Source organism: Pyrus communis, chromosome 11 (genome assembly GCF_963583255.1).
Source record: "Pyrus communis chromosome 11, drPyrComm1.1, whole genome shotgun sequence".
NCBI lineage: Eukaryota > Viridiplantae > Streptophyta > Magnoliopsida > Rosales > Rosaceae > Pyrus > Pyrus communis.
In genome coordinates, this window is record NC_084813.1 from 8,152,130 (window position 1) to 8,165,445 (window position 13,316).

Consider the following 13,316-nt stretch of genomic DNA (forward strand, 5'->3'; position numbering starts at 1 on the left):
TAACTCATTATATTTAGAGCATGCTGAAAGAGTAAATAAAGAGATTTTGTCCATTATCAAAATGGAAAATTAATCTTTCCTCACAAAATCGTATGATTGGATGGGATAAGTTTCTTTTATACTTATTCCGATTTAATTCCCATAAACAGGAAAATCATTCACAAGAATCACTATTATCTTCACGCACTTGCTAAATTATATGAGTTGTATAGTCGAGTTCAATCATAAGAGTGTATAGAAGAGTCTTTTTAGGGGACCAATTATATGAGTTGTGTAGTCATTCTCCTATTTTAGAGTGCTTTTGTAGGAAGTAATAACATCGCTAAATCATAAGCAGTTTCTAAAAAGCACTCTATAATAGGATAATGACTATTTATAACTACAATATGATTTTCTAAAATAATACCATTACTAAATCATAAGTACTTCCTACAAAACACTCTAAAATAGTAGAATGACTACCTAGCACTTAGTACCATTTGACGATTAAATATGTCATTAGATGCCTATATAACTGTCAGATGATGATAATATTAAGAGAAATTTTATTTAAATTTATATAACATTTTTCTATACCTAATTTACTTTTTACACCCATATTATTTTTAATTCAAGAATTAATCTCTTTCAACATAATTTTTTTACTTAAACTACCCTGACAAAGCCAATTCAAAATGTAAATTTATCTTTACACCCATTTAGAAAATAAAAACCCAAATTGAATAATTTGGTGAAGTTTCTGCTTGTTTATGGGAATGAAAGCTTTATGAAGTTCGACTTATGTGGACAAGTTAAATAATTTGGCGAAATTTCTACTTGTTTATGAATCTTTCATATACTAATAATCGTTTTTCTTTTTGGTTCCCCCTTTGGATTGTATGGCTTGAACTTGACGAACACTTCTATTTGTTGAGAAGACTAGATGTGTGGTAATGGCAAAAAAGTTAAAACAAACTTCAAATCAATTAAAAATATATCCAGAAAAAATATCAGGGTTTTTTTTGGTCGGAAATGAAAGAATATTAGGTTAAAAAGGGAAAATTCTTCAGCCTCCATCCTCATCTACTAGTCAATGCCATTGCAACTCCTCTATATACTTCTCCACATCTAATTAAAAAAAAAAAAAACAAGAAAGTAGGAAGAAGAAATAATAAGATTTCCTTCATAATGTTTGGGAGGGGAGGCTTTGCCACCATATCCACTGCTATACCCAAAATTCCATCTTCTCAACTCTAAAAAAATTGAAATCAACTGAATTTTTTTTTTTGCATAAATTGATTGATACCTTGGTTGGAAGATTCAAAACTTCAAAATTACCCTCCATCGATAAAAGAAAAGTTTGTTTTTCTCTATGAGAGCTCTTAGAGTTTTAGCCGAAATGAAGCAGGATAAAATTAAATACTGCCTAATGGTATGTTTAATTATTGAGTGTGGCCTTATTGATAAATTTTAGTTTTATTATTAATTTCATCTTGTACTTGATGGTAATCATTGCAGTGGGTAAAAAAGATAATTTATATTTAAAATTTAAGATTAGTGTAGGGAGAGGTTATATAGTTTAAATAAAATTTATCTAATACTAAGTACTTGTAAGTATTGTAGTCCAATCCATAAATTTTAAAAAAACTCTTTTAACTACTTCTATTAAGCACTACCAAATGCGTTTTTGTGATGTAATAGCACTTTTAACCATTCTAACTCGAAGACATTTCCCAAAAATACGGTTATCTAGAAGCACTATTTACCTAAACTTGTTCTAATGTTGCGAATTTTGTTCTAGAGAGGTCTGAATTCTGGAAAAAGAATGTCATATGGAAGATTAAGCTTCCATTTCACAAGTCAAGAGTCAGTTTTCTGCTTTGTTGGGCTTGAATTTGGTTCTAGATCTCTCAATTTCGGAAACAAAAGGTCATATTGGAAGATTAAGTCAAAAGTCAGCTTTTTGCAACTTGTCTTTGTCGGGGTTTAATGCTGCATTAGCTATGTGCTTACGCCACTCTTCATATTATATTAATCAAATTCCAACGAGCGATTACCGTTGTTGACATTAGCAATATGTTTTGAAGGGTAATGCTAGTGAGTTTAAATTTTTAACCAGATGACAAACTAAATGTTCTGTCATCAATAAGAAACAAGCAGGTTAACTGACGCTTAATTAATAATTCAATCATCTGCAACTATATCATTTAATTTATAAAATTTGATCTCCCTAGCATTACTTTGTTTTGAAATACATATTTTATGCTTTTTATTGGACGGAAAGTTCTTTAATTGACAAATTTCAAAGTTTAGTAAGTATGATCGCAAATCTGTATTATATCTGTTGTAGTAAAATTCACATTTCGTCTCTCGAAAATGTAAAACAAAATACAAATATGGTTTTTCGTATCAAATTTGCATATCTCCAATAAAGATGCTCTTATTGATATGTTCTATGAACTAATATTTGTTCTTTTGATTGAAGGGCAAACTTACATACATGTTTGAAGTGGCTGTAATTCTTATCAATTTCTCGTCTCAAAGTTGAGTAAAATTTGAAGACGTGGATGCAGCAACATTGTTTGGAGCAAATTTATTCCCTAGTTCGAATCACCCTTTTTGTATTTTGAATTTTGAATTTATTTGAAGCATAACATCGCTTGTATTATGAAGAGGTCCTAATTAGCTGAAATTCCTCCCCCACCCTTGATCAAAACCAAAAGAAAAAAAAGAAAAAAAGAAAAAAAGAAAGGCCTTCCCTCGTGCATTTTGACCAAATGATCTTTCCTTTCACATTTGAAATTAAATTTGGGGTCTTGAATTGCTAAAATAAGATACAAGTAAGAGGTGACTTGTCTTGCTTACACAAAAACCAATCTTATGTAGTAGATTCACACAATCTGGAAAACTTTGCTATTTTTTTGGGCTTTTTAGCCAAAATGCTTTGTGATTATGTCATAATTTTTTCTTTTGGTTTCTAAGATTTTTGCCATTCCATTAAAAATGTATGTTAAATTGAATATATTTTTATCAAATCAACCCCGCTACTTACTTTTTCACCCTGCTCTCTCATTTCCGTCCAACAAAAACTGCTATGCTGTTGATTTTGGCGCTAGAATCAAATCTTCGGCCATTAAAACAATTTGGCACCAAATTCAAGTAAATCATCACAAATGGTCTTTGAAAGAAATAAAATAAAAAAAATGATGAAAAACCAGTGCAGGGGTTAATTTCACAAAATACTCTAAATTTAATAGAGATATTTTCACAAAATAACAAAAATGATTGACCATAAACTCAATGACCACTTCTATCGTTTTTAAAGCTTAGGAACTAAAGTGAGGAGTTATGCCAATCTGAACTATTTTAGTTAAAAAGCCATATATTTATTTTATTATGTGAGTCTAGACGTACTGTTGGTATATATATTATTATTATAATTAATGTCGTCATCATTATTATAATTGTTATTATTATTGAGCAAAAACAATGTGTTCTTTGAATTGCAGCAGCTGCCCACCGAAAGTTAATAAACAAGGGACAGTTAAACCTGGACATGAAATTGATCTCCTCTCCTCTCATACACACTTTAAATATTTGTCAATCCGCTCAAAAAAGACAACAATTAATTAACAATTATTCACGCTAAAAGTTTAGTTAAACAACATAAATTAACAACTAAATAGTGTGAATACATGAGTCCGGAGAGATTATAATGGTCTCCCAAACGTACTAATCCATTTTTTGTGTGATCCCAATTCCATATTTTTTTTTCCTAATAAGTACATGTTTATGGAAGATTACTTTGTGCATTATCACTATTGACAAAATGTCTAGACAGTTTTCATCTCAAGTGCCGGTCCAGTTTAATTTCTCTATGCCAATATTACTTGTATAATTTAGTGGATCAATCAAAACTAATGAACTTTTGCTATTGATTTTATTGTCGTTATGTAATTATTGTTCGAAATATAGTGTTAAAATTGCATCCGTGATTAATATATTGTATAAATATATATAATTGTCGACATCAAGCCTTCAATTGTTTGATGTGATCGTAAAACCAACATGCATGATTGAATCGTGAGAGGTAACCATTAGACAACTAAATGAATTAAATTTGAGTGTAGATGAGATGTAGACTAAGTCTTATAATAGGCTATCGATAATGTAGTTCGAATTAACCTTTGATGAGAATCGAACTTAAAACTTCTCATTTATAAGTGAAAAGAATACCAGTAGACCGTAGTACTAAGTGACGTATAAATTGTTGTAGTGCTCATTGCTGATCAAGTAATAAGGTAATATGGCGCTAATAAGTTAATAAGTTAATAAAACATTAAACTGGCCGATTTCACAATATTTAATGATCTAAATCAATGACATTTTAGGTCATCATTAAAATATTAATCTTATAAAAATTCCCTTCAAATTATCTGCCTATAACCAAACAAATGAACAAATACAACGTTGTCCATAAACAAAGACATGTTGATGGCAATCATATTAAATGGCTAAACAATTTCAGTTTGGGTGAGCTGGTAAGGATTTTATTTGGATGAAAATATAAAACACAAAATTATGAATTAAGTCCAAACCGATAGCTAGTGTAATATTAACTTATTAATCAGTTAATGCTTGGATAATAATATATACTATATGGATCATGATGAATGGACCATGCAATCAATGAGGTGAACAATGTAGAGACAAACATTACGTGTTATCTACTGAGATGAGCGCTACACATACAACATATTATCTAATATTTATACAGACACACAAAGATGTAGAGACACACTGTGTAATCTGAGGACTTTATCTTAACGAGTTTGTCGCACTACGGCGTTTAGGCCACAAATACATATCCATGTGAAGGGAATTTATACGCATATCCCTTATATTAATGATCCTGGATAGACGATAGTAAACTTGTAAATTTTTTTTTAAGGCAATAATATTTCATTAATCAAATAAAACGAAGAACATCATTCACGAGAAATAAAATTTCATGATTACAAATGTTGTTAGTGCGAAAAATTGGTAATTTTTAACAAAATGCACGTGTCTGTATTTTTCTTAGACTAGGATTGATTTTCATATGTAATTGTTGAGTCTAAATATCTCCGGATTTTGATCTCAAGAACGTCAAGCAAAACCAGAGACATTGCTTTAGGTAAGTTTGTCATGTGCATGCATATATACTAGGTCGATTATTAGTTGAAGGTTAAATGTTGATTAACTAATGTTGTTAAATACAATGGGCTGTAGCTTTTAAATTGGTAATTTTAGTGTGTTTATTTGATAAAGCTTTATTGATTAGGTTAGTGCAACCCATTAGTATTGTAGCCGCATGCTAGGTTAAAATAAGAGGCAACATAAATATATGAGTGCGCGCGCGCGCATTAAGGCCGCCGCATGTTTGCGTGGACACTGAGAGCATAACATTGCAAAGAGGTTTTTTTTAGAGAAAAATTGAGAAATCATTCATGGTCTACTTTGTGCTTTAATCTTAATATCAATATGAGAATGTTTCTTGTGATTCTCGTAATTGATTTATTGTGTTAAATCATTTATATCATTCATATTGTGTGATCGCGGATCTCTTACGCGTTTGAGAAGTATTGTGCAAAGTTTGTGTTGGAGTAATCGACAACCGCGACCAGTTTCGTGGAATTTCATGTGGAGAAAGCAAGTTGCATACTCAAGTAGCAAGGCTGCGGAGGATGAAACTGCCTTCTAGTACATGTCTAGTAAGATCTAGTTTATGTCATGTCCATTTTGTATTTGTTTGACTTATAGTGGATTGTTTTCTGCCTAGCAAAGTGCTGGAAGATTTTCATAGTGGTGGGTTTTACCTCGTTAATCCTACATGGGTGTGTATTGTGTGTTGCCAATTGATTTTATATTCCGTTGCTGCTAATAGGATTGCAAGTTTGTTTCAATCCTATGTTCTGATATAAACGAACATGTGAACCGTTCTAGTACTTTCAAATGCAACAAAAAGACATCCTTTTTTTATTTTTATTTTTTATAAAATGAATATTACTATAGTTTTCTTAAACAAACAAGAAAATGCAACAGAAAGACTATACAAAATTTACCCACATAACCATATCCAACCAATTGGAAAGATAACGCTCATTGGGACAAAACCTTGCATAATATTTTGATAACTTGCAAAAGACGTCACTCCTTCACTAAACTTATAACATGATAGTCTCTCTTGTACGTATAAGCAAGACCGAAATGATAGTATTTTATTTTCAAGATAGTCTCACATCTAGTTATATTGACATATTGTTAGCCTTCACACTTTTTTTTTTTAAACAAACGATATTATCTACACTAAGAGAAAACATACACATATTTAATTTCAAAACAAAATGCTATATGAAAACCACATATCCAATTGAAAAACAAAATGCTTTATAAATCCACTACCGTTTCTCCTATAAAAAAAACTTTATAAACCAAAAATGCACATTGTTTTGCGACCAAATAACGGCATCTGTATGGAACGGAAGCTCATTGTTTCCAAAACTTCCATATATATGATTCCTTGTGCACACGGTCTTGTAATCAAATAATGACATCCTACCTAGAATCGGAAAGTAAAATCCATCACAATTTGCAGAGGTTTCATAATTTTTTATGAAGTATTCTTGTTGCTGCCGAAAGGAAGTTGAGATTTTACTTTAAAATTAATTACTAATAGAGAGTAGCTCAAGTCTTTATAAAGACAGACAACGCACGATAAGTTTTTGATATGCTAGACATCATTTCACTACAGTCAAGCCAAAAGTTGATGTTATAAACACACGTTCTTAACTCATATTAGCTCTCACATATTAGGTGACTTGAAAAACGTATATTCATTAAGCTTCACACATGAGTAAAACTGCTATAATACTAAACTAAATGATGTAGGACAAGATGGGGGTTGATTAAAGTGGATAAAGTTAAAGAAAATGAAATGATCGAGCATTGGCAAGAGATGACGCATGAAAGGAAATTCATGTTCAAGCATATAGTATTTTGTGATAAAATATGGAAAGGCTTACTGTTCGAAAATTCAAGTTGCTTGAATAGTTTTGCGAAAGTTTGAGTTTTTGGTAATTTTATTTTTCCTTCTCCCATACGGATTAGGCTTCCATTTCTCCAATTTTTTTTATTTTTATATTTCCTTTATTCACTTGATTTCCAATTACCGCTAGATTAGGGTTTGATACCTATACAAGGCTTATCTTGGAGTTGTTATTCAGATTCTTCACATTATTATCAATTGAACTTTAAAGGTTTTCTATATATTTTTTTTTAATTCCGAGATACTAATGGATTTCAATTTATTCTATCCAATTTGATGCTTGTCTATTGACTCAATCCTTCCATCTTATTTTGTTGACTCGTCACTAAAATTTGATGCTATAAACACACACAAAATCTCTCACACATTCTAGCGTAAAACAACACTTCGATGCTAACAGCACTAATTTGTAAACGCCGGCCCTGACGTACGGGAATGGCTTGAAAAATTGTCCAGGTTTGAACATAATCCAAAGATGTCCTGAATATTCTGATGCTATTTTTGCACAGAAGCGAGACTGAATGATGAACTAACAAGTTGACTCCTAACAAACTTTCCTTTTTATTTATTTTTATTTTTTTATATTTTAAAGCCGCAACATGTTGCAATGCTTTCGTTTGACTTCAATTTGGTGAAATTACAAGTATTAATATGATTGCATGCACAAGCATACTTTGCTGGCCGATCATAAACAATCTAGCATCTACTCTGCCAGTAATGACCGTCTTTTGAGTAAGTTACATCGGTTCTAATTAAAATATAACCGACATTGCTTTCCTAGTCATATCCTCACCATGTGTTTATGTTTTTAAGTTGGTACACATATGGGAATCATGAGAACGACTATGAAATTCACATGTTCTTTAATCATCTAATAACATTTTCGTGGCTGATTATTATTATTATTATTTTTAATACTCATCTAATAAAATTTTCGTGGTTGATTATTATTATTATTATTATTATTATTATTATTATTATTATTATTTTTAATACGTTTTTGCGTCAATCTAAATCAAGAGGAGGGAGGAAAGTTTGAATCTGGAACGCAGTGAGTTGAGTAGAAAAGCTTTAACTACTAAGGCAATCCGTCACTTCCATACCATATTGTTATTATGGTTGGAATGGACCTTGTGAAATACTAATGGTAAAGATGTGTTAAGCAGTTGTTCAGTAATCATTTCGTTTTTTGTTTTTAATTTTACCTTTTGTGCTTGAAATAGTGGAAATATATATATATATATAAAAAAAAAAGGAGAGCCAAAGAAGGGTGGTAGAATAAGCGGAAATAGATGAATGAAGAATAAATGAAAATAATTAAAATAAATTTTGGTTTTTAGTTTTTATAATCTTCTTACATTTCATTCTACTTATCTCCGAACCGAAAAAACTTAAAATAAAAACGAACAATTACCAACGGGCACTAAGCTCATACCGATTGGACTTGTCTTGATTCTTCTTCTCAGCTGACTCCTCTTTCATGGCTTTGCTCTTGACAAACTTCCAGCAATGACCCTAATCGAGTAGCTCATCGATTTGATCCTGAGCGTGTGACAACTTAGGTGGTGTGAACAGTGCACTGGTGGAAGGAGTAGTATTCATTTAATTTTTTCTTGGCCAAATGGTCAGGAAGAGGTTTGAGCCTTTTGACGAGAGGAAGGTCGTGTATTCATTTTGCTTGGGTGGAGCTTGCTTATCCTTACATCCTCTTTTGTCATTCCGACGAGGAGAGGGAGGGGTATCTTGATCATCTCTTCTTCGGTTGGACCTCCTATCGTGATCCGGGTCGAGCTCTCTTTCCGAGTTTATCTCCGAATCGATGAGGTCATCAGCGATATCAAAGCACTTCGTCAGCATGGTGTAGTCATATTTCTTCTTTTTCAGCTTTTGGGAGAGAGGCGAGTGGATATAGAGTCCCTGTTTGAAGACCATTGTAGCGAGCCTGTCGTTCGACTTCTCGATCTTTACCAATTCCGCATGGAATTGCTTCACGTAGGCTTTGAGACTCTCATTCTTAGCTTGGGCGGTCATGCTGAAATGGCCTCATGGCGCTTGCGTACATTACGATGCACATAGTAGGCTTTCACACACAATCATGTATTCCATATAATCATCATAGGATGGTCTAGTGATCGGGGATGAACTTCAGGCTTGTATTTCACATGACACGTCCTGGTGCTGGAGAATTGCACGATAGTGGCCAGGAGAAGGCTGAAATACCTCTATAAGTCTTTCTGGTCCCCGAAAAGATAGACCGCCATGACAAAGTCACTAGCCGGTCCCCTTTGTAAAGAAAAAAAAAATGTATTAATATATTTTTCAATAACATGCAAAATGGACTTGAATTTTCTCAATTTTGATATTGTTTGGCAATTTTCCCTTCCACATGGCATCATTTGCATGTACTTCCAAAGTTTGTGAATGAAGACAAGAAAACCCTGCAAGCTACGTTGAAGAAGATACCGACTGCGGCACCCCAATTTCCTAATCCATAGTGTTTTTCCATTTTTATAATCTAATTAAATGTTGCGTGGGGACAATTGTTAGATGATGATAAATTAATTAAATTAAAATATAGGAGAATATTAATGCTGGCACATAGAGTCCGTTAATGGGAATGTGAAAATTGACAATATCAAAGGCCTTATTAAATTGTCCAAATCGACCAAACCTTTCTGTCTAGAACTTTATGTTTATATATATAAATACAATAAAACCGGTTGGAGGAAACATTAAACACTAAACCAGGACCCTCCCTTCTTCACAACAATCAAACACTATAAAAATTCCCTTCCAAGCAGTCCCAATATTTCAGGTTCAAAAAATCCCGTCTCTCAGAATTTATACGTCAAATTCTCTGTTGTTTTTGCATACCAAGTTTCTGCTTTTTGTTGGTACCAAATCTTGTACCATGGCGCTGATTTCTGGCCTGCCGGATGATATAGCATATGACTGTCTAAGTCATGTTGAATACGACCAGTTTCCGACAGTGGTATCGGTGTGTAAAGGGTGGAAGGCGGAGGTTGAGCTGCCGGAGTTTCTTCAGCATAGGAAGGTTGCTGGCCGCAGCCAAAGACTCATTGTGATGGTTCAAGCCCATGTGGTCTCAAACCATGGTGTCTTCAAGAGTCCGGATAGCCCGGTTTACCGGCTCACTATTTGTGAACCGGATTTGGGTAATTGGTCCGAGTTGCCTCTCCTTGCCCATTTTGCCGATGGGCTACCCATGTTTTGCCAATTGGCAGCAGTTGGGTCCGATTTGGTGGTGATGGGTGGCTGGGACCCGCTTACGTGGACGATCTCGAAATCTGTGTTTATCTACAACTTTGTGTCCGGAGCGTGGCGGCGCGGGACTGACATGCCGGGTGGTGGCAGGATATTTTTTGGGTGCGCGGCGGATTCGGAGCAGATGGTGTATGTTGCCGGCGGACATGACGACGAGAAGAATGCGTTGAGGTCATCAATGGCTTATGACGTGGCAAAAGACGAGTGGATTCCGTTGCCTGATATGGCAAGAGAGCGTGACGAATGTAAGGCGATTTTCCAGGGTGGCAAGCTCCACGTCATCGGCGGATATTGCACTGAAATGCAAGGACGTTTCGAGAGGAGCACCGAGACATTCAACATTTCCACGTGGCTGTGGAATCAAGTACAAGAGGGCTTCTTACAAGTCGCCACTTGTCCACGGACATGTGTGGACGGTGACGATGAGACAATGTACATGTGTCGTGGCGATGATGTGGTACAGCAAAAACACGACACGTGGAAATTCGTGGCCAAGTTGCCAGCTCAGGTGCGTAATCCCGATTGCGTGACAGCGTGGCAGGGTAAAGTATTAGTGATAGGGAGTGCTGGGTTTGGTGAGCCCCACAGGGCTTACGTACTGCATTTGGAAGATTACACGTGGACAAAACTAGAGACACCTCACAAGTACTCGGGCCATGTTCAATCAAGTTGTTATTTGGAGGTATGAGTCCAAGCTAGAAGTCTAGTTACTTGTCCCCTGAATTTGTAAAAATGAGTATCTGTCAAGTTCCTTTTGTATGTGTATAACTTATAGAGGAATGTGCTTTGCTTGATAAGCGATATCAAACTCGATATTTATTAAAATCGTATATAATATTCTCTCGTACAAATAAAAAAAAAATTATTAAATCGTAATACTAAGTTGAAAAGTTTTAAATATGTTATTGACACCAAATACAAATGATGGCGATTATTAATCCAACAAGAACAAATTTGGGCGTTGGAAGAACGATGACAGGACAACAGGAGCAAATTTGGGTGGGGTTCACTTTATTTTAATTTTGCTTTGTTTTTAAATTGATTTTTTAATTATTTTTATTTGCCACGTCATAAAAAATATGTGCCTTATATTTGCCACATCACTATTTTAACGGTTGTATGAAATTGAAATGAAATAGTAGTAAATGTAAGAGATTGAAATGTTTTAAAAATATTGTAAGAAATTGTAATAAACTCTAAAACTAAGGGGGTAAAATGTAATTTACCCTAATTTTAAAGAAATTTTTTTGTTGGTTAATTTGCTATAGAAACTCATATGGCTGCTCTCCAAAACTGATGAGGTTGTATAATCCCATTATACCTAAACAAAATGAGCCAACTTCAAATCCAAGCTATGAAGAAAAGGCATGGAAAGGATGAGATCCGAAGCTCAGTACGTAATTAGTTGTGGTCAAAGGTGGAGGCGAAGATCAGAACTATCCCATATCTGATGGAAATCGAAAAAGGTACACAAATCAGAGGGAAGACAAAATCAACAACTAAAATACAACTAGCGGCATAAAGTATCACAATTGCTCGTGAAATTAGGATCCCTGGAAATTGAAGATCGATCAAATATCGTCTTCGAAATTGACAACTGCAACTACTCAGTCGTCGAATTCCTTCCGATTAATCTCTTGTCATTTGAAAATTTAAAAAAATGGCGCCTAAACCTATTTAGGCATCCGCCTAGACTGCCTAAACCGTCCAGACCCGCCTAAGTACTCACTTAGGTTGCGACTCTTACTTAGATATAAAATAGGTAACTTTCATTTTGTTTTTTTTTGTAAAAGACTTATTGAATACTTAGATGAAAACATATCATAAGCCCCATGTTTTCATTATGTTTTAATACTTTATAATCTATATGTCAGTTTATTCTATAGTTTATGTATCCTAATGAAATTATGTATTTTAAGAATAAGCAGACACTTATTTATACGATATATATATAAATTTACTTAAATCCGCCTAGTCTGTCTAAGCTCCCGCCTAGCCGCTTAGGCGCTAGGTCCCAGCCCATCGCCGGACTAGTGCTTAGCATCTTTTAAAACCTTGGATGAGTGTGAACCCTAATTTTTTTACTTAGTTCACGTGTTTTCATTTTCTTTAAATATAACAAGATTATTTAACATCATTAATTTTGCTATCGTTAGATTAATCCAAGAGCTCATGTAAAAGAAGTCCTCATAATCATAGCTCCTCAAAATGAGTTATTTAATCTGCATTTTCCATTGCTTATTGCACCATAATACCACTATAATAATACAGTGGTCACAAGACAATCTTTGTCCTCGTTGGCAGAATCACAATTGAGAAGATTGTAGGAGTCGTATTAAAAGGAAAATGCTATATTTGTTTAAAGAAATCATATCTTAGCTATTGTCTCTTTGATTACACTAATCCAGTTGTATTAAAAATAGTTAGGTCAATTAAACCAAAATTGAATTTTGAAGTCAAATCATTTGCAGAAAGGTATTTTATTGTCATTTGGTGGCTGCGGAACAACGTTATTTTAGTTTATTAGAATGGAATGTCAATAGAAGTAAACCCTTGCGTTGTGTTATAATTTCTTCATCTCAACCGATTTCCGCCGCGATCTCCTCCATCTCCCTTGTTAAAAGAGACCAACCCCAGCCCATTCTACACAAATCTAGAAAATTCTAGCACCAAAGTCGGTGCATCATGCAGGCATGTAAATATGCTAGATAATTCTAGCATTATCCTATTAAGTCGGTGGGTGTGTGTGTATAATAATGTGCTAGAAAGTCCTAGCAGCTAGTACAATTGTGTGGCTGCCATACAAAGCCCAATGGCGGTGGGCAATTGTAGTCGGCAAAACCACACCTATAAATAGGTGTGTGTGCGTGTGTTGCTAAGTAACCAACCAAGAAATCAAGAAGTAGAAGTAGGCAACCAAGTGAGAGTGAGAAGAAATAGTAGTCTTGTAAGAGTGTGAGTGGTC

At 34.1% G+C, this 13,316-nt stretch overlaps 1 protein-coding gene across 1 annotated transcript; it reads left to right on the forward strand.

The window, feature by feature from the left end:
* The first annotated feature begins 9,836 nt into the window (after nucleotides 1-9,836).
* On the forward strand, nucleotides 9,837-11,061 carry LOC137749317 (F-box/kelch-repeat protein At1g15670-like). The gene has a single exon (XM_068489408.1). The coding sequence runs from the start codon at nucleotides 9,978-9,980 to the stop codon at nucleotides 11,037-11,039; it is 1,062 nt and encodes a 353-aa protein (XP_068345509.1). The 5' UTR covers nucleotides 9,837-9,977; the 3' UTR covers nucleotides 11,040-11,061.
* Nucleotides 11,062-13,316: the final 2,255 nt, after the last annotated feature.

Coding starts and splice junctions, on each gene's coding strand:
- LOC137749317 (XM_068489408.1), top strand. CDS start 9,978: ATGGCGCTGATTTCTGGCCTGCCGGATGATATAGCATATGACTGTCTA.